The sequence below is a fragment of the Melanerpes formicivorus genome, unplaced genomic scaffold (genome assembly GCF_026170545.1).
Source record: "Melanerpes formicivorus ecotype bairdi unplaced genomic scaffold, bMelFor1.0.p_v2 SCAF_21, whole genome shotgun sequence".
Classification (NCBI taxonomy): domain Eukaryota; kingdom Metazoa; phylum Chordata; class Aves; order Piciformes; family Picidae; genus Melanerpes; species Melanerpes formicivorus.
In genome coordinates, this window is record NW_027142373.1 from 4,393,685 (window position 1) to 4,415,984 (window position 22,300).

Here is a 22,300-nt window from a genome sequence, read left to right on the forward strand (position 1 = left end):
AATGCATCCAGGCTGCTTTTGAATGTCCCCAGAGAAGGAGACTCCACAACCTCTCTGGGCAGCCTGTTCCAGGGCTCTGTAACCCTCAAGAGTGAAAAAGTTTTTCCTTCTGTTCATGTGGAACCTCCTCTGCTCCATCTTGCACCCATTACCCCTTGTCCTGTCACTGGACATCATTTAGCAGAGCCTGGCTCTGTCCTCCTGACACTGCCCTTCGCATCTTTATCAACACAAATGAGGTCACCCCTCAGGCTCCTCTTCTCCGAGCTAAACAGCAGTTCAGCCCTTCCTTTAGCATCAGGCTTTGTGATGCTGGATTGATGAACTAACCTCAGGATGAGGTCCAGTTGGACATGCTCACTGGGCGTATTTTCATGCTGCATATGTAGGAACATCTTTAATTCACAATATCTGTTCTGGCACTGCTGTCAGTACTCATACAGATGAGGTCATCCTGTTCAGCACTGGCAAAGAAATAGAAGATGAAGGGAAAGAATATGACATCTTCAGAGATTAAAGAGATACTCCAAGAGATACTCTTAAAAGTACTGAGTTCTCTCTTAGCTGTTAAGTTCCTTCTGCCCATTAGCATTGCCTGCTTTCCATTAGCTTACGTAGCTGGATGCTGGCTCTCTAGCTCTTGCTCTTCTCTGCCAACTCTACATTTCATTAACTAACAAAATGCTTCCATCTTTGTCTCTAAGACTTTCTGGGAACTGGACCATCTCTACGGCATTTCTGTAGGTTCCTGCTCAGACTTGTTAGCCTAATGGAGTCTTTGATCTGAGTGACACCTTTCACTTCATTAACTTGAATACTAATAGCCATGGTGTAGATGGCAGGGTTTGTGTGAGCATGCAGCTGAACTATCTGCTCAGCTGTGGCAGTGATACCCTGCTTATTTACATGGGGTCAGAGAGGTCAACCATAAAATGTGGACATGTATTCTTCCCAAGCATAATGATATCATTAAATTGGGATCTAATTATCACAGAAATGTATGTTTTTCTCCTTGCTGAGAGCATCCAGTTGTTGTATATGTGCCAGGCTCTTCAGACTAATATTTTAAAATGTTTGTTTGCATCTCTGACATAGATTCTTTTGTTGAGGCCATAGCTATGAATAAGCTCAAGAGGCTTTAATTCATAGATTTATAGAATGGCTTAGGTTGGAATGGACCTTGAGGATCATCCAGTTGCAATCCCCCTGCCATAGGTAGGGACACCTCCCACTAGCCCAGGTTGCTCAAGGCCTAATCCAACCTGGCCTTGAGCACCTCCAGGGAGGTGGCATCCACAGCCTCCCTGGGCAACCTGTTCCAGTATCTTAACACCCTCACTCTGAAGAATGGCTTCCTAATCTCCAGCCTAAGTCTGTTCTTCATAAGCTTCAATTCGTTTCCCCTTGTCCTATCACTACAAGCCCTTGTGAAAAGTCCCTTCCCAGCTTTCTTGTAAGCTCTCTTCAGGTACCAAAAGGCTGCTCTAAGGTCTCCCCAGCACCTTCTCTTCTCCAGGTTGAAAGCCCTGAACTCTCTCAGCCTGTCCTTGTAGGGGAAGTTCTCCAGCCCCCTGATCATCTTTGCAGCCCTCTTCTGGATCCACTTCAGCAGCTCCATGTCCCTTTTATGCTGGGGGGCACCAAAACTGTACACAGAGCTGCAGGTGGGGTCTCACAAGAGTGAAAGGGTTCAACTACCTCCCTCCTCCTGCTGGTCACACTGCTTTTCATGCAGCCCAGGATATGGTAATTCTTAACAAGAAGAGTTGGATGTTCCCCAGGTCTCTTATTTCTTACCATTATAGTCTCAAGAACTACAGCCTATGATATTACCTCTCTCTTCCAGGGTTTGTGTTGCATAGTGTCTCTACATTTACTTAGATTTGGTTCTTGAACATTTCTGACACCATTTAGTGATTCACCAACTATTACTTAAAATGAGCCCAGTACTTTAAGTTTGTTGGAGAAATTCTGGCAGAAGCCTAGAAAATCAGGAAAAAAGAGGAGTATTTCAGAAAGAGAAATCCTGTGTATAGCAAAGTTGGTGTCTGTTAGCACAAGAAGTCTTTATGGTACCTGTACAGCAAACCTGGCAATAAAATTTTGCTCACAGATGGGAGAAAGTCAATTTCCTCTCTAGTGTGGCCACTTTTGCATTGCTCCTCGTTCCTCTAAAGAAAAAGAAAGATGATAGTGGGATATGGTCACAGGAATTGCATCATCCCTTAAGGGAGCCATTTGGAAAGGTCTTCAATCAACAGAGCCAAACATGAAGAAAAATATGGTACAATAATCTCAGGAATATTTCACTCAAATGAGCCTAAACAGAATTTATGGCTCTCTCCCTACTGGAGGTGTTTCAAAGCAATAGTCTCAGTTATTCACAGAGAGTTACTCTGCTTCTGCCTCCTTTTAAAAAATAAACAAACAAACAAAAAAATCCCCCAAACCCAACACAACTCAGAAGAACAAAGCAGAAAACAGCAGGTGAGATCTCTGCCCATCCACTGTATATGTAGAACTGGTTCCAGAGAGAACTAATAATAGCTGGTGTAACTGTCACTGTGGGGAAAATATCCACCCAAGAGCATTAGGCTTCCTTTTAACATCTTTGTTAACATTTGGAGAGGAGCTCAGCACCACACTTTGAATTCACAAATAACACCACAGGGTTAAAAATTCAAATGACTGATGCAATGCTGTTAAGAAATGAGAAGCAGACCAGAATCTGCATAATGGAGCTAAATGATAAATTAGGACAAAACACAGAATTAAAAAGATTGCTTTCAACAGGGCAAGGACTGACAGCATTAAAAATAGCTCTCTCATATGACTGGTCTTTCAGCACACTTTATTCACTCCCTATCTTATCAGTTACAGTTGTTTAAGAAGTTTGGTTGGCATTTTTGGGGGTTTTAGAGTGTGGGTTTTTTAACCAACTGGTATTAATCTAAGATCTCTCTGTAAGTATCCACTGATGGGGTTTTGTCTTCCCTCTCTCTTGTTTCTTTTTCAAGTCTATGTCCAAGCACCACTCCTCATGCTGCTGCACCACGGGATCTCTGCTTTTTCCCAATTCTGTAACTTCTAGGCTCTCACCTTTGGTGTATATTCTTAAGCTCAAGGCTCACAAAATGATGAAGATGGTGGAGAAGGTGAAGGCTGAATTGTTATTTACTGCCTGAGAACTTGGGTATTGTTGCTGGAAACTAGTTAGAGATCAGATTTAAAACTGGTGAAATAATGTAGTGCTCTAAACAACAGCTGCTTGAGTTGATGTCCATGGAGGCAGATATCAGTAAGTTCAAAAGAGGATTTAATGGTTTTATGAACATCTAGTTCATAACCAGTCACTAATGGGAGTAAGCGGGAACTGAACTTGAACTTCCCCAGTCTGACAGCTGTGGCTCCTGGGGACACAAGGGCACAGGTTCATAGATTCATAGAATGGTTTGGTTGGAAGGGACTGTAAAGATTATCTAATTCCAACCCCCACTTCCATGGGCAGGGACATCTCCCACTAGACCTGGTTGCTCAAGGCCTCATCCAGCCTTGCCTTGAACACCTCCAGGGGCCATCCACAACCTCCCTGGATGACCTGTTCCAGTGTCTCACCACCCTCACTGTAAAGGAAGTTCATGCAGTCTCTGCAGGCAGCATCTGATGGGGGTAGTGGGCTTGGTGGGGACATATCTGATGTTTTTAGTGCAACTGATGTTTCAGTCTTGACTCTCCTGCTTACAAAGTACAGGAGCTTTTCCTGTGGCAGAGCAACTCTTCTAATTATTTTCTCAATGAGCCTTTCTTCACTCTCCAAACAAACTGTAACACACCAGCTTGATCTTGTAATACACAATTGCTTATTATTTTAACCTTATTAAATATTTCTTAAAGCCTAATTGAATCATTACCTCATTCTCCCCTTTTTTTTCCCCAATGCTGTGTGTCTTGGAGAGAGCTGGTTGCATGCAGGTCCAGTTTTCTCTCATTTACCAGTTTTATTTATCTTTACATCCCAGAATCCATGACAGCATTAGGAATAACACTGGCTGTTTCCCAGTGTAGTAGCTGATTGTAATGTGAGATTGCCTTTTTTTTTTTAACAAGTCAGCCAATTCATTCTTAGATCCTCTCAGAATTATTCAATGAATCCCATCTGGTCTGGGTGCAGCCAGTGGGGTAAGGATAGATCCCACAACTAATGCCCTGTTACTGGGTTCCAGCATCGGCAGTGATCACGCCAGTTGTTCATGGTTTTATTTATGCAAAGCTCAGTTGCTGATCATAGAATGGTTTGGGTTGGAAGGGACCTGCAAAGGTCATCTAGTCCAACTCCCCTGCAGTAGCCCGGACATCCTGCATTAGATCAGGTTGCTCAGAGCCTTGTCAAATTTGACCCTGAATATCTCCAGGGATGGGCCCTCAGCTACCTCCCTGGGCAACCTATTGCAGTGTTGTTGCAGTGATAGTAAAGAACTTGTTCCTAACATCCTAAATCTGCTTTTTTCTAGTTTGAAGCCATTGCCCCTTGTCCAATCACTGCAGGCCTTTGCAAACAATCCTTCTGCAGCCTTCTTGCTGGCCCCTTTGAGGTACTGGAAGGCCACTATTAGGTCTCCTTAGAGCCTTCTCCATGCTGAACAACCTCAGCTCCCTCAGCCTGTCCTAATAGCAGAGGTGCTCTAGCCCTCTGATAATCTTTGTAGCTGTCCTCTGGACCCATTCCATCAGGCCCATGTCCTTCCTGTATTGAGGGCTCCAGAGGTGGACACAATACTCCAAGTGAGGTCTCACCAGAGCAGAGCAAAGTGATGGCCATGCATCTTTTAGTGCAGCCATTGGCCTTCTGGACTGCAGGTGCACATTGTTGGCTCATGTCCAGCTTCTCATCCACCAGCACCCTCAAATCCTTTTCTGCAGGGCGGCTGTCTTGCACAATTTGGAGACATTGTTTACCTGCTCTTTCTTCATAGCTTTATAACAGAGAAAAGCTGCAGGTGGCTCCTTTTTTTGTTTTATTTTTGGAGGCAAAGGAGTGTTTGGGAAATAAAGAAGAAGTAAAATGATGTTATTAGTCCTTCAGAGTCTTTAATGTGAAGAAGCAAAACTGTTCCAAAATGACTTGCTTAGAGCTGCAGAACATGTCATGGAGTAAAACCCACCTTCATTAAATGGGTGAGAAAGAATTCTAATTGTTCTGAAGTTCTTATGATCAGTCTGCATATGCTTCATTGTAATGTGATACTAAAGTGCCTCAATTATGATTTGTATATTTTGGTGCCAGAAGGTTTTTTTTTTTCTTATGCTAAATTATTAAGTTCTGTCAGCTGCTGGGCTGTCATATAGAGATACAGTAAATCACATTATATTTTGTCATGGATTACACAGAGCAATAAATTTGGGAACAGAGATCAAAGTAGTTTCACAATCACATCTGAGTGTAGGAGGGGTGTTTAACTTGTAGAAAATCTGATTTAGGTGAAACTGTTGCAGTTCTTGTGTGAATTTGAAATGAATTTGAGTGTTTGCTTGGAAATGAATAAGGTACAAATCCCCAAAAGAGTTCTCCTGTATTTAGTTCTGAGGAGTTAATCCTGACCTACAGCTGCAGGATGGAGAGCGGATAAATAATTAAACATTGGGAATGTAGAGAGTCTCCCAATGTCTTATTTATGTTTTTAATTGCTTTCATGATTGAGCAATATATTCCATTCTCTTTATAATTGAGACTTTGCTGGACTTGGGTCTAGTTAGTCATCGGAACAGTAACGCTTCCTGCCTCTGGGAAGCTGTCGTTCTTTTGGGGAAACTTTGTTGTATTTAAAACTACAAAAAGTAATCCAGCATAATCTTGCTAAGGAACACTGATTGCTTCAGATCAGAGATTTGTTAGGGTATTTCATTGTATTTTCAGTGTTTGTCTTTCCAGCTGTAGAAGCTCAACTTTTATTGGGCTCCCATCTAATGATACGACTTAGTAATACTCAGTTAACTTTGGAACGCCGACTCTGTGCTTTTGTTTCCAGTTTGCCTTCCCTTTCATAAAAAAAGGTTCTATCTCAAAATGATACAAACATAGGGTCCTTTTTGTTGTTGTTTTTGTTTTTCTTTTTTTCTTTTTTTTTTTTTTTTCCCCCCAGCTTGCCTGCTGTCTAATAAAAAAGGTTCTATCTCAAAATGATTCATAGAGAAGAGGTTTTTTTTTCTGGTCATTATCTTCTTAAGGCTTGCTTGTTATTGCCACAAAATTCAACTTAAAACAGCAATGGAGAATCTGAAAAATAAAAATCCCACTTGTATCCCTTCATAGTCCTTCCTGGACCTTTGTAGTCTCACCTTTGCAAAAATCAAGGTGTGGGATCTTAGCTGACACGTAGTGATAAAAGTGTGTGGGTTTCAGAAGTCACTAAAAGAATCATGGGTTGTAAAGCTCCCCTTACGTGGTCTTTAACTGAGTCAAATCATGGATCAGTGTCATGTCTTGGTGCCACTGCCTTTTGTTCATGAAGGAAACTTCAGCTCTGACTTGCTTCAGAGATGTTTAGCAGCCAGTGTGGTTTTACTGGGTGTCAGCTGTTTGGGTACCAAAAACATCTGGGGCTGAGTGATGGGCACTGTGCTGTAAACCTCTTTGTATTAAAGTGGGTGGGAGGTGGAGTGCACATGAGCAAGTTGAGATGGCTGTGTAGCAGAGGTGCCCTGGTGAATAAAGGCAGCTTGTAAAAGCTCAAATCATTCCTGTTGGGGACATGTTTTCCTTGTTAAGGCTCTGAAAAATAAAATGCTACCACTTTTGATATAATCTCTTAAACCTGCTTTAAATAACCATCTTAATTTTGTGGGACAGAACAGAGGAAAACCAGGAAATATTAAAAATGGTCATGCATGGATGTGTTTGTGCCCTACCAGATTTGGGCATGAGGCCGTGGGAAAGCTAAGCTTCAGTACCCTAATAATATGGAAGGGGTTATAGTCTTAGTGTCACAGAATCATAGAATAGTTTGGGTTGGAAGGGACCTCCAAAGGTCATCCAGTCCAATCCCCCTGCAGTAAGCAGGGCCGTCCTCCATTAGATGAGGTTGCTCAGAGACTTGTCGAATCTGACCTTGAATATCTCCAGGGCTGGGGCCTCAACTACCTTCCTGGGCAACCTGTTCCAGTGTTCTGCTGAAGTTTAAACAGATACTGTACAGAATGTTTTAACACACTTAATAACAAAAATTGCTCCAGGTAGCCATTCTGAAGGTCATTTTCTTTTGACATCTGTCAAATTACACAATCTTGAATTTTGGTACAAAGCAAAATGCTGTCAAACTTAAATAGAAGTATTCCACAATGCAGAGTGGTGTGTTGTTTTTTAAGGTAAATGGGCCCCATTTACATTAGTTCTTTGATGTTAAATTCTTTGCTGCACATCAGAGAACAGTTGCTTCTTCCCTGGAGCAAGTTTTCTTTCTTCTCCTTCCATCACCCTTTGATTTTTTTTCCCCTTCTTTTTTTTTTTTTTTCTTTAGTTTGCTTACACTTTTATCTGACTAATTATGGAGGATCAGCTTTTGCATGGCCATTGTTTAGTTGGTTGCAGGCATTTTGATAAATGATTATCCCATAGCTATTACCCTAACCAGATTTCTTAAATCTGCTTTTCTCTTGGTGACTCTGGTTGTGTATTTGCAACTCTTAAATTTATTACAGGGGGAGTTTGTTGCCTGTTCATGTTCTGGGGAGGCTGGAATTGAGACATGGCTGAATCACCACAAAACTGTGAATCTTGCAGAAATGAACAAAATTTCACTCTGCACCCGTAAAATTTACAGGTCTAGCCACATTTGGGTGGCAGGAGTTGGTTTTCCTACTAATTCTGGAGCATAACTGAACTTGTTGTACCTTTTCATCCAGACTGAAACTTTTCACCCTAAAATCCCGATTCCAAAGCTGGAAGCTTTGGAACAGATTGGTACTGTTCCTGAAAAACTGCTGCATTTTTGGTGTGCATTTGGTATATCCTAGATGTCTTTGTGGATGAAGTTGTCCATGTGCTGCCAACTCCATGGTGCAGCTGGAGCTAGTGTCCACTCTGGAGATGGCTGTACTGGTGAGCAACCCCTGGGGCTTCTTAGGGCACACATTTTAAGTCCCCTTTAATGTATTTTGTAGCTTAAAAATCACAGAAAATAGAGAATGGGTTAGGTTGGAAAGAACATCAAAGGACATAGAATCATAAAATTATTTGGGCTGGAAGAGAGTTCCAGAGATCATCTAGTCCACCCCCCCTACAGTGAGCAGGGACATCTTCCACTAGATCAGGGTGCCCAGAACTTTGTAGAGCCTGACCTTGAAGATCTCCAAGGATGGGGCCTCAATTACCTCACTGGCCAACCTGTTGCAATGTCCCACTAACCTCTACTTGTTGCTAACATCTGGTCTAAATCTCCTCTCATTTCAGACCATTGCCCCTTGTCCTATCACTGCAGGCCTTTGCTAACAGTCCCTCTGCAGCCTTCTTGTAGGCTCCCTTCAGATACTGGAAGGCATAATAGGTCTCCCCAGAGTCTTCTCTTCTCCAGTCTGAACCACCTCAGCTCCCTCAGCCTGTCCTCATAGCAGAGGTTCTCCAGCCCCCCTGATCATCTTTGTGACCCTCCTCTGGTCTTGCTCTATCAGGTCCAAGTTTTTCCTGTGTTGAGGGCTCCAGAGCCAGACGCAGTACTCCAGGTGAGGTCTTAGCAGAGCAGAGAAAAACGGCAGAATTGCCTCTCTTGACCTGCTGGCCACACTTCTTTTGGTGCAAGCACACACTATTGGCTCATGTCCAGCTTCTCATCCCCCAGCACCCTCAAGTCCTTTCCTTCAGGGCTGCTATCAATTTCATCTTCCTCCACCCTGGACTGATACCTAGTTCCAACCACCCCTGCCAGGGGCTAGGACCCTTCTTACTCAGCCAGGGTGCTGAAGGCTTTGACCACTTCCAGCGAGCTCCAAAATAGTTCCAAAATAACATCTGAAAACTTCAGAATTAGGCCAGAACTTGATATGTTTTTGTGGTGTACTCCCATCATAGATCCTTTGCTCTTTTATTCTCAGTGATGCTGTTGTTTCATGGAAGTCATTCAGGGTTAGAACAGCATCCCCTCAGTTCAGATCCCACATCTGTCGTGCTAATACCTCTTTGAGTTTTGATGTGAAATGTTTTGTTGAAGCCAGGGCAGTTTCACTCAGCAGCCACAATATGATGCTTTAAGGCTCGTTAGAGAATTGCAGTTGGTTTTTAAAACCAATTAACTGTAACAAGGACACAATCTTTTTAATGCAGAAAGTCCTCACTCTGTAATATAAAATAACTGCATGTGAAATTGTTGTAATCAGATAATTTTAGCTCAAATATATATTAACTGTGTGAAACTAAACAGTAGTTAATTTCTGAATCAGTGAAATTCCTCCCTGGCTTATCCAATTTAAGCCTTTTTATTCTAAAAATGGATACTACAATTGATATTTCTGACAAATTTTTGCCAAGCCCTGGATTTCAACAGCTACTTCTCACGCACGGAAAACTAGTTTAAGGCCATTAACTGCATTTGCAGTGTTGCCCCTTGCTATAAAAAGAGTTGGACTTTAATGAACACTGGCTGACCCTCCAAATGTTCACCTTCCAGTTCAATTCTTGTTCGTTATGCTTCTGAAATAGCATGTAACCTGAAAGTGGGGGGATGCCCTTAAAATCATACAGAAGCAGCTTATGCTCCATATAAAGCATGAGCTGAGCAGCCTGTTAACAGAGGAGGAGCCCAGGAAAGTGCTGCTTGTGTGCACCCTGCCATTTTTAACCTTCTTGTTTGTCCAGAAACATGGAATATAAACCCTCTGTGATGTTCACCCTGCACAGCTACGTGTGTTTACTTTGCTCTAAGTCATTCCTTTAAAAAAAAATAATAAAAATAGAGTATAAAGGTGCTTTTTTTGTTTGGGTGTGTAGCAGTGCTATGTGTGCCCAGGGAGGGAGGCTTATGCCTCTCTGGGCTCCAAAGCAATGACCTACAGTCAGGGGTATGAAATTAATTTAGTCACAGGTTTTAAAAACTGAAAAGTTGTTTATTTCTGCAAGAAAAGATGATAGTAGAAAAGAGTGTTCCTGTGCATCACCACCTGTTAGATCTTACCAGCTGACCAGAGTGCTGCAACTTGTAGAAGCCGCCTTCTGCAGAGCTTCGCTGGTGCTACCTTGTGATGATGCAAGACCTGCAAGGTGTTACAGATGTAGAGAAAAGAGATGAAGTCAGCAGGTGTCTGCAGTTTTTAGTGCCACAGGGTTAACCTAGACAGTTTCAGACAGCTGGGGCCTGGTCTAAATATATTTTTCCCATCTCCAGTGGAAGTTTTGGTAGTTCAGAGCTTCTGAAAATTAGACCCCCTGAAATAAGGATGCTTGGGAATGCAAATAAGTGCAAGAATTGGTGTCTTGTTGATGACTGGGAGACAACTTATAAATATTGTGATAGTTGGAATTTGTTAAAGCCATTATAAAATGTCTTAACTGTCATGAAATAAACTGGTAGGGTATGCTTACTTTGCCCTCAGTTGGGAATAAACCCTGAAATTCAGCAGATCTTTCTTTGGATCTCCTCTGTCGTGTCTATCAGAGGTCATCCTCAACGTGAACCAAGATGTTCTAATTTGTTTATGGAAGTTAGAAGGTTTTTTTATTATTACTTATTGGGATTTCTTCTATGGGTTCAGGAGGTTATAAAGCTGCTTCTGTGAAAGATGAAGACTTTTACCCCAGGCAAGCTGAGCGAGAGCAGCTGTAATGTGATCTTCTTTGCAGAGCCTTGCTGACTAGGATCTCCCTTTCTGGGAGCAGCAGTAATTTATACTATTACTGTAATTTATTTTTTACTTTCTTTCCCTAAAAAGAAAGTGACTGAAAGTGCCAGTTTATGATATGCAGGGGTGGTAAAATGTAATCTGAAACTAGACAGCAGTACAGTGGAAAGAGTGTTAACATGGGTCAGCCTGAGTACAAAGAGAATGTAGCAGGCGCAGAGCTGTCTGGCATAACTGCTTCTGTGTTCCTGCTCTCTTCTTATTTATTTAGCCCCACAAGAAGTCCTTACAGTGTTCACTGTACACTTTAAATGATAAATGTAGAAGAAATGGAATTTAATTTGTCTGGTGCTCCAAAACTCTTGTGTGTGCTGTTTTAAACCACTCTGTAGTGCCATTATCTCTATTTATAACCTAAAAAAAAAATAAATCCTAAAGCATGCTCTCAGGAGCTATATACAAATTTGATAATGGGTTTTGACTAACTTTTTTAGTTGATGTTTTAGTACCAAGCAACAGATGAAATATAGAATGCTGAGGGTTGGGAGGGACCTCCAGAGATCATCTTGTCCAACCCCCCTGCAAAGCAGGACCACTTGGGGCAGGTAGACTTCCATATGTTTCATAATCTTGGAATTTAAAGGGATTCAAGATCTTCAGCTGCAGTATCATGCAAACTTTGAGATGATTTTGAAGTGGCTGTAATGTACTTACACTAAGCTGCACCATACATAGTTGCCTGGATTGTATAGGATGATTTGAGTCCATCATGCTTTGGCGATGATTTGCAAACACCCTCTGCAACTTTAAGCTCCTATATTTATAGTCCAGTAAAATCAATAAGACTATTTGCCTGGCTGAAATCCCTGGTGTTTGCAGAAATGGAGTTTGAGTCTTGCAACAGGATCCAGAAAGGACTCAGAAGCTTTGGGTGGCTCCTGTGGTCCCCGCAGAACACATGCTGGCACAAGGGGTGGCTGCAGGAACATGTCTGTGTGCTGGATGCTGTGCTGTAAAACTAAGCATGACAGATCAAAGATTTGAACACAAGGTCAGATAGGTTTGGAGAACTTAATCAGCTTAAATTTGCTTTAGAACTCGGCTTCATAATATTCTGTCCCCCTAAGAAAACATTTTTCTGAGACACCTGTCCTCAAGTTTTGGAGCCAAGAGCGGGAAGGTGCTTAGCAGTTCATCTGAGGACAGTGGTTTGAGGCTGCTCTATCAACACAATGCTATGGCACTTGGCAAGGAAAGTACAAATCAGAATTGTGTCCTGAAATTAAATTGGAATTATTACTATTATTATTAGAAATCAGAAATGTGTCCTGCAAATAAATGGGAATTATTATTATTACAAATCAGAATTGTGTCCTGACCATAAACTGGAATTATTATAATTATTATAATTATTATTGTTGTTGAATTGCTTCTGAAATTTAATTATTCAAGGGGGAAAAAACCATCTTCTGTTTTTCCCCAGAATTAAAGGAATATTTACTTATTGGATTTCAATATGACACAATAGCCTTGTTTTCAGTTTGTTCTCTTCCTCGTCTTTAAGTTGTGGAAAAAAAATATACTTGGAGAAGGAAAAAGATGGACATCCAAGAGCTGCTGGCTGGTTCAGCTGCAGCTTGGGTGGATTCTCAGTGTAACCAGCACCTTTAAATAGGAAGGGACGTGCAGTGGGACAAAAGGCAGTTGCAGACACCAAGCTGAGACATAGATCAGTGTAATCATAGAATCAGTTTGGTTGGAAAAGACCCTTAAGGAAGTTGTGCCCTCCACGTCTTGTTGTACCTTGGCAGCCTGTACATGGGATTTTCTCCTTGACTTTTCCCTCTATTCAGAAATGAAGTCACCCTGATGAACTGGTCTGTGAATGTTGTCTCCTTCCACTCACTCCCTCATTCGCTCCCTCACTCCCTCCCTCTCTCGCTCCCTCCCTCTCTTTTTTTTTTAATCTGCAGAAGTCTTTATGTTTTTCTAATAATTGGCAGCAGAGGTACAATTTCTCCCCTCTTTTAAGTGATGAATAGTTGGCCTGAGATCAAAGCCAAGCCCTCGTGGTTTTTTGGCTGCCACAGAAGGGCGTTGGGGCTGGCGCGGGGCCCAGCCGCTCAGCGATAGGCATGTGGACAGGGTGCCAAGCAGAGGGGTCGGTGGCAAAGTGTCTGGACACGCTCTTCAGCTGAGCTAATCAGGGTGCCTTTGGTGTGTGTTTCAGGCAAACAGCCGGCTGAAGCAGACTGAGAAGGAGTACAGCCAGAAGCTGGCGAAATCCTCGCAGGTAGGTGGTGAGAAGGGAGGGTCCTCACGTGAATCCATTTGATTTGGAAGCTTGACAAACAGTCTCATTACTTCTGCTCTCAAGTGTAGGTCTCGATGATAAAGAAAATCATAGAATCATGCAATTGTGGGGGTTGGAAGGGACCTCCAGAGATCTTTGAGTCCAAACTTTCCTGCTAATGTAGGTTCACTTAAATCAGGTTGCACAGGAAAGCACCCAGGTGGGTTTTGAAACTCTCCAGAGAAGGAGATTCCACAACCTCTCTGGCCAGCCTGCTCCAGGGCTCCAGCACCCTCACAGGATTTTTTAGTTTGTGCCTGTTGTCCCATATCCTATCACTGGGCACCACTGAAAAGAGCCCAACCCCATCCTCATGACCTCCACCCTTTAGCTATTGACCAGCATTGAGAAGATCCCCTCTCAGGCTGCTCTTCTCCAGGCCTTACAGTCCCAGGTCTCAGCCTCTCCTCATCAGAGATGCTCCAGTCCTCTCATCATCCTCATGTCCCTAATCAATTCCCAAATCAAACATCCAATGTCTTTCTTGCACTAAGATGATTAGAAAATATGTGTGGGGTTTTGGTTTTTTTTTTTGAGTCCTAAATTTCATTCTTTTCATGTACTTTTTCACTTCCTGAGGACCCAAGAGGACTGAGCCTTCCTTTGGTCAGTGGGAAGGGGCAGCGAGGCCCCCCCCCATCAACCAGCACATCTTGTAAAATCAGGAGCAGCTGCTGAACCAGGACTTGCATCTTGTTTCAGAAGGTGGTGGTTGCCCACACAGCCCATGGCAAGATGACAATCCTGACTGGACCATCTTGGTGTTTGTCATTGCCCCTGGCCGGTCCGGCATTTCTGCCCAAAATAACACTTGGAAGAATGTCAGTGTCTCGAAAGCAGACTGGGTTTGACTTGAGATTTTGTTCTTCAGAGTAGCCTTTAGAACATGGAAGATGAAAATCTCTATTGAATTTATATATATCCTGAAAAATGATACAACAGGATGATGAGCCAGCGATGTGCCCTTGTGGCCAAGAAGGCCAATGGCATCCTGGGGTGTATTAGAAGGGCTGTGGTTAGTAGGTCAAGAGAGGTTCTCCTCCCCCTCTCTCTGCCCTGGTGAGGCAATGTCTGGAATATTGTGTCCAGTTCTGGGCCCTCAGGTCAAGAAGGACCTCAGGGAACTGCTTGAAAGAGTCTGGGGCAGAGCCACAAAGATGCTGAAGGCAGTAGAATATCTCCCTGCTGAGTAAAAACTGGGGGAGCTGGGGCTCTTGAGCTTGGAGAAGAGGAGCCTGAGGGGTAACCTCATTCATGTTTATAAATATGTGCAGGGCAGTGTCAGGAAGACAGAGCCAGACTCTGCTTAGTGATGTTCAGTGATAGGACAAGGGACAATGGGTGCAAGCTGGAGCAGAGGAGGTTCCATGGGAACAGAAGAGAAAATCTTTTTTCTGTGTGAGGGTGACAGAGCCTTGGAGCAGGCTGTCCAGAGAGGTTGTGGAGTCTCCCTCTCTGGACACATCGAAAACATGCCTGGATGTGTGCCTATGTGACCTGCCCTAGGTGATCCTGCTCTGGCAGGGGGGTTGAACTGAATGATCTTTTGAGGTCCCTTCCAACCCCTAACAATCTGTGATTCTGTGATTTTTTACATATTTCAGCTTTCAGCTGGACTGACAGGGAGTGCTGGAGTGTGAAAAATGATGGCGATGCAACCAGAAGTTAAGCTTTTAATAATAAGAAAATTGCCACGAGGATTTATGCAGAGGTGTCATGCTTATTCCTCCCAACCACAGCAGGATGATGAAGGATTTTTTCCTTGCAATGTGTGTTTCATCAATAATAATAATAATAAGTCTAATAATACTCTTTAAAAATCAATAAAAACCCAACAAAGAATGGTTTGGATGCCTCCTAACTAGGCAGAGCTGGTCAGTAAGACAATGACAACAAGTTCCAAACTTTATTACAAGCACCATAAAATATTTTAAAGCTCCTGATTTCCAGCTTTTCAGCCACCTTTGAGTCTCAGTGTCTTCTCCAAAATTATGGCTTCAGTTATTTCAGTGAAATTTCCTTGGCCTGTCACATTTTTCACATCACATCTATTTCAGGCTGCTTTTACGAGCACCATTGTTCAGCATAGTTTTACATTTTATTTCTAAACTTCACTGTGTGTTTTCTGCACACTGGGAGGTTGTGGAATCTCCATCCTTGGAGATACTCAAAGCCTGACTGGACAGAGTCTTGTGCAACCAGCTCTGGGTGACCTTGCTTTGAGCTGGTCCCACTCACCCTCAGCAGTTCCACAGTTCAGACAGAATGTTCTCCAGAAAGCTATTTTAATCATTTGTTGAGAGCCTGATTTTTAATGAAAGAAGGAAACAACAAACCCTAATTTTTTTATCTTGCCGTCTCAACCTGAATAACAGAAAAATGCTAAAGCTCCCAAAGTAACATCTGATGCATGGCAGAGCTTAGGGAAGAGATCCCTTTCATTCCTGACTCAGTTTTACCTGTTGTCATTGCCATTTTTATGCTGTTGTCAGCCCTAGTGAGTGTAATCACAAGCCGGCCTCTCTGTGCCAGACATTGCTCACTGTCAGAACAAAAATGAGGCTTGGTCCATTTGTAACAGACATGGAATCGTTTCAGCATTTCTGAATTTCTAAGCAAGGAGTGAGGAAAATTGTTTTAATTGTTAGAGTGGGAACACCTAGGTAGTGCAGTGCAAGGTAATGACTACTTAACCTGAATGTCATCATAAATTCTGTCAGGCTGAAATTTATTGGCCTGTAGAGTAGCTCTCATAATGGGGGGGGGAAATGTTGACAGATGTCTTTTTTAAGGCAGGCAGAGCTGCAGCTCACAGACTGTTCTCTTTATTGGGGAGAGATAGATCCAGGCATGGAGCAGAGCTGGCATCGCTCTGCAGACACAACACATACATCATGTGGCAGGGCTGTTTGGCACAATAAAAGTGTTTCACCCTGATGTCTGAATTTCTTGACTTTTGTGGGTTTGAATCAAGTCCCTGAACTTACTTGAACATAGAGGGTTTGGGGTTTGTTTTTTTTGTAGTTCAGTATTAATAATAGGTCAATTGCAACTTTTCTTGTGGTCATGCTGCTGACAACATCTGTCTAATCTTACTCTCTGTGGCCTCTTGGAACATTCACTTTTAACACCCACGCAGAGAAGATATTTCAAGACATTTCTTCTGAAGTTTATACAAAGTAAACAGATTTTTTTTTTTTATTATTATTTTTCTCAGAAGAGTACTGCATAAAGCAGATCTTTCTCCATCACTTCACGTTGAAATTTGCTTCAGAACCTCTGTGCTAGCCCAGGGTTCTTATCCCAGTAAAAACTTGAAATTTCACTTTTGTGTTCTATTAAAGGGTTTGTTATTTTCTTTGCCTTTTAAAAAGTGACTAAATGGAACAGAGACAAATTGGTTTTCATGGTTTCAAGCTGTTACCTCAATAACTTATATAATCCATCACTTTTTCATTCCCACACCTAGGAAAGCCAAGTTTGGGTAAATTTTGTCTTGTAAGTGACGATCTAAATGGTAAAACCAGTGGCAGTCATGAACTCCTAAAGAGTTACCTCTAAACTTTGGCTCATTTTACAAATGAGTCAATTTCACAATTGCATCAACCTCCTTCATGAATATTTCTTACCAAGTTAGTCCTGTCACAGAGTCACAGAATGTTAGGGGCTGGAAGGGACCTCTAGAAATCATCCAGTCCAGGCCTGCCAGAGCAGGGTCACCTATCGCAGGTCACATAGGAACACATCCAGGCATGTTTTGAATGTCTTCAGAGAAGGAGACTCCACAACCTCCCTGGGCAGCCTGCTCCAGTGCTGCATCACCCTCACCATAAAGAAGTTTCTCCTCATGTTGACGTGGAGCCTCCTGCGTTCTAGTTCGTACCCATTGTTCCTTGTGCTATCACTGTGCACTTTTAGTAGTTCTAAAAAAAACCCTTTTTCCTAAATAACCATGGCTTTAGTAGAGTTCAGTGTTTCTCTGTGATCAGGAGGACAGGCAAGCACCCAAGTCTGAGCACTCATTGCCCCTCTCTGAAGAACTCTTAGAATTTGACTCTATTATGCTGCTACAGCAGCTTAACCTTAAGCTTGAACATACACATTAAAGTCAGTGACTCTTCTCTATGTTTAAGTGCTTTGCTGGGTGATGACTTAACATGTCACCATAAAATCCTGTAAATAAACCCAAAGGATCAGCTTTAGTTATGACTTTCCACAGAGACAAAAAAGGTGAACAAGTACATTTCAACAAATCAGGAGTAAATCATGGGAAAGGTCTAGTTTAAGGGTCCTGGACCCTGGATCAGGTCCCTATTGTATTGCTAAGCTGAGTGTGCTCCTTTCAGCAGCTCAGAAATCACAGGATTCTCACTCTCAAGTTTAACTTCCAGCTTCCAGAAAACAACTGCCACCATCACCCTGTGTATCTGCAGCACTGGTCTCAGTGCAGTGGGAGACTGGAAACATGCTCGGTTTTGGAGATCACAGATGGGCTTTGTTCTCATGAGTAAATATTTTGGAATGCCATAGTGGAAAACCCTTCCAAATATTTTGTGTTCAGCACTTTTTGTCACTCACAGCCCTACCATATCCCTTTTTCTCTGTGTGGAATGTCATGCTCACTGGTGTGTAATATGTTAATTGCAAATATTGAGCTTGCACAGCAGAGTTTGCCATGCTTGTACCCAGTATAAAAATATGCAAAAGACATGCCTTTTACTGAAGAGAGATTTAGCCTCCTGTTTTCTTTTTAGATCATAGCAGAACTTAAGACAACCATTTCCTCTCTGACAGAGGAGAACAGCCGGCAGCAGCTTGCTGCAGAGCAGAAGCTCCAAGAAGTGGTACAAAAGTTTGAAGAGATGAAGCAGCAGCTGATTACAGATAATGACAGAGTACTCAAGGTAATCCGGGGATTTTCCTCATGCTACTGGCTGGTTGAGTGTAATTAAAAGTGCTGCAGTGGGCAGATGAATGCAGGTATCATTCCTGTTCACACAGCACTCACTGATTCCATTCACTGGACCTTGACTTTGATGTAGCTGATGACTCAGGCTCCTTCCTCTAGCTGATCATCTTCCTGCATAAAACGTTTGGGTTTGGCAAGTCTAATCCATCCACTTCAGTCAAACAGATGACACTTCCCTGTCCTCTTTGTTTTAATGTTGACTCAGATATCATATTTTCAGCACTTTTATATGGTGCTTCAGTACTTGGAAAAAAGTTGAAAAATAGGAGAGCTGAGCTGCACCACAGGAGGGCCAGCAGCACGGCATGGGCTTTAGCTTCATCTTCACAAGGAGGTCTTACCTTTCAAAACAAAGGCTGCAATCAAGAAAAGTTTGTTCAGAGAATGCACTGGGTTGGAAGAGACCTCTAGAGGTCATCCAGTCCAACCCTCCTGCAGTAAGTAGGGATGTCTCCAACTAGATCAGATTGCTCAGAGCCCCATCAAGCCTGACCTTGAATGTCTCCAGGGATGGGGCCTCCACTACCTCCCTGGGCCACCTGTTCCAGTGTTCCACCACCCTCACAGTAAAGAACTTCTTCCTAAGCTCTCATGGCTGATACTTTCTTGAGTTAGATATTTGAAAAACATGGTTTAGACCATTTACCAACTTTTTTTTAGCACCTGGTGCAAATGCTACTGTTTGGTTTATGGACTGACTTCAACTAAGTTAGGTGGAGATAATTCAGCTGTTGGCAACAGCAGGTTTGAACACTAATGGTTATAGACTGCATGAAATCCTTCTCCATGTAAGTCTGTTAAGCTGTTATAAAATTAATTTTGGTGTTACTACTTCACAGTGCAATGAAGTACCTCAAGAGCATAGGGGAGCTCTGTGCAGGGTTTCTGAACAGTGTCCCAGAGAGCTTTTCACATTGGTGCTGTGAGTATGTTTTGTAAGATTTGGTCAGCTTGGGGAAGAAATTGCAGGGGGAATTATGCTTGGAGTTCTTGAACTTTGTTTAGTGTCATTAATATTGTCCTTTAAAAAGAACCTTCCTTTGAAAGCGCTGATTTAGTGGAAATTTACTGAAAGCCAGATACCCAAACAGCATATTCTATGAAGGTAACCTGCTGTGTATACTTCTGGAAAAAAAGAGAGATGGTTTCAATATTCAATCACTTAGTATTTGTAAGAACTACACATACTTCTAGACAAGCATATGTAGAAATACTTTGCTTTTTATTAGCCTGGGGCAAAAAAGAATTGATTGTGGTAAAAAATGGAATCCTAGATGTCTTGGAGATGGTGAACATCATCTAACCTAGGGCACCTGAAGACCTTGAGGGATGATTAAAGAAACATTCTAAAAACAAAGCAGCTCTTAATGTAGCATAAGCCTTTGAGAAGGCTTAATATAGTACAAGCTATATTGTTAAAAAACAAGCATTTGCTAAATATAACATTGATTTAAACTAACATTGAGGAACAGATTGCAATTTCCTTTCGATGGGATTGGGTGACTTCCTGTAAAACCTTCCAGTTATTATTTCCTTTCAAAGGGAGAAATCCATTTTTACAGAAACCAACTGGCTCTCAGAGAAGTTTTGGATTTAGATTGTAAAGTGATCTCCAGATGTGGATGCCATAATGCATGATTCTGATATTAATTCAAATTCCTGACTCTCTTTGCTAGTTGACAATTTCTTATTTCACAATTAGATCAACCTCCTTCATCCTGATATTTTTTTAAATGTCTGTGAAAAGAAATCAAAGAAACTTACAAGAACCTTTTGCTTTTGACAGCCTAAAACCCCAATCTGAGCAATGCTTTTAGGCTTAAGATGACCTCAGTCTGGATCAGTCTGAGACAAATGCTTGTCTTTGTGTTCTTGCCATCCCGTGTTACCCCTTGAGTTGTCTTACCTAAGGGCAAGTCAAGCTTTGTGCCGTCACAGTCATAAAATCAGGATCAAACTTTGCCTCATCACATCCCTTTCTTGTGGCTTCTAAGGTAGGCAGTTTGGATGCCATTGTGTTGCAATGTCTCACAGCAAAGATCTAAAGAGGAGAGCTCTGACAAGGTGTTGAACCCCTGAGTGACTCCTCTTGCTGCCTCCTCACCGCTGCTGAGCATGAGCCTGTTGGGACTGTGACAGTGTTGGCACAGAGAATGGTGCCAAAAGCACAGCTCACCCTTCAGTGCTACGCAGATATCTTTGCTTTGAACTTCCCAGGACTTGCGTTCTTTGGAGCAGAGTCCAAGGACACTGCAGTTGGCCTGGCATGGGGTAAATCCAGCCAAGCTCACCTGCTCTCAGTGCCATGCCCCTCCTGTGATGTGCTTACACTTCAAAGATCAGGAGCCACTGCTTTAGACCACAGGATTAGTTGAGAGCACAATTATATTAATGCCCTGCAGATGCTTGGAAAAGCTGCTTAAGTTGCCATGTCTGTTAACCCATTTGTGATGCTCTAGACTAGGGTTTCAGAAGTCACCTTCCAGTGAGGGTTTGGGTGCTGAGCTCCTGCGAATGTCTATGCAGGAGCTACATTGGTTGTTGAAGTGCAGTGTAAACTTGTTAAGGCTAAATTTAAACAGCTTTCTTGCATCCTGATAGCAATCTAGCCACAACAACCTGGGGTCAAATGGTCAGAGTGTTCACCTCACCCTTCTGCTGCTTTTGGCAGTGGTCACTGGTTGGACTGGTTGAGTTGTGGAGATCCCTTAAGGTTATGTAAGAAATTCCAGCCTTAGGGGTTGGGGCTTTATTTTTTTTTTTCCAGTTGGATACTGGGATTCAAAATACTACATGGTTCCTGGGCTTGGAACTGCAAAACATCTTCAGAGGATTTTATTGTAGAAGTTGATGGCCAAGTGGGGACTCCACATCAAAAAGTAAATGCTGGAAAGAAATGGATGATGGAGAGCAGGCAGTGACAAACCCACAATAGAAAAGGGAGAGAATGATGCTGCTTTTGGGGCTTTTTTGGGGCTTTTTTGTTTTGGTTTTTTTTTTTTTCCAGAGGAACCACATTTGTTGTTTGGCTCATATTCCAGATTCTAGGATTCTGTTATATCCCCTGAATTAACACCAAAATTTCATTAGCAAAACATGGTTTGAAGATGGCATATTTCAACGCTTTGTGTGTCAGCCAACTTATGGTCAGATTAATTCTGTTAATAAATAAGCCTTAAAAGATTTCTAGGAAAGAATGCCATATAATAATGTTCCCCTTTGTGTGAAAATTTTTGAAACAGTTGTTTTTGTTGTGTTTTAAAATGTTGTGAGAGAGAAAAACCAAAATCAAAAGTCTATTTTATAGCCAGAGCAGAACAAAGGAGGAAAAAAAAATCTGCTGTTAAATTGCTTGGGCTTATTGTGGGCATGGAGCATTCTCAGCATCATCATGTGTTGTTAGATGCTGTACTATCTTGGAGAAAAAAGAGAATCTTTTCTATATCAAGGTTGGACAGAGGGATTTGTCAATATGCTGAAAGTACTCAGTGAGCTCCAACACAATACTTAACTCTGCTGTAGCTGTAGTTCAGCTGTCATAGAACCATAGAATTTTGAAAGGGAGCTTAGAGGTCATTTACTCCAACCTCACTGCAGGGTCACCTCTCATCTAGACTTGGCTGCTCAAGGACTCATCCAACCTGGCTTTCAACACCCCAAGGGAAGGGGCATCCACAACCTCCCTGGGCAGCCTATTCCAGAGTCTCACCACCCTTGTACTGAAGAGCTTCTTCCTAAGCTCCAGTCTAACCCTGCTCTCTGTCAGCTTCAGACCATTCCCCCTTGTCCTGCCCCTAGACACCCTTATGAAAAGTCCTTCTCCAGCCTTCCTGCAGGATTCCTTCAGGTATCAGAAGGCAGCTCTGAGATCTCTTCTCCACGCTGAACAACCCCAGCTCCTCAGCCTATAATCCCCCCTCCCTTTCGTGTTTGGTTCCTGTTAAAAGTAAAACAAATGATTTTAAACCTTGGGGTGTTTTAAAGCATTCAGAACATTTCTTGAAGGGCACCTGATATCTTTGTTTCCAGAAAGTAGTTGTCAAAATATACTGATGGTATTGACCAACGTCTCTAAATTGCAGTGTATCAGAGAGGCTGTGTTTTCAGAAACATTGTGACCAAGCTAATTCTGCATGTAGTTATATTTCATTAGG

The 22,300-nt window shown here is 42.4% G+C and overlaps 1 protein-coding gene across 5 annotated transcripts in view; it reads left to right on the forward strand.

Annotated features, from left to right (window-relative positions):
* The window catches only part of CEP112 (centrosomal protein 112), a 167,518-nt gene that overhangs the window by 107,649 nt on the left and 37,569 nt on the right, over positions 1-22,300 (forward strand). For 4 of the 5 annotated variants that reach the window (XM_068151137.1, XM_068151138.1, XM_068151140.1 and 1 more), the window contains 2 exons: positions 13,055-13,117; positions 17,932-18,081. In XM_068151137.1, the coding sequence (XP_068007238.1) occupies positions 13,055-13,117; positions 17,932-18,081 (213 nt within the window). The remainder of the gene's footprint in view (positions 1-13,054; positions 13,118-17,931; positions 18,082-22,300) is intronic. The other variant, XM_068151142.1, reaches the window with a different exon arrangement.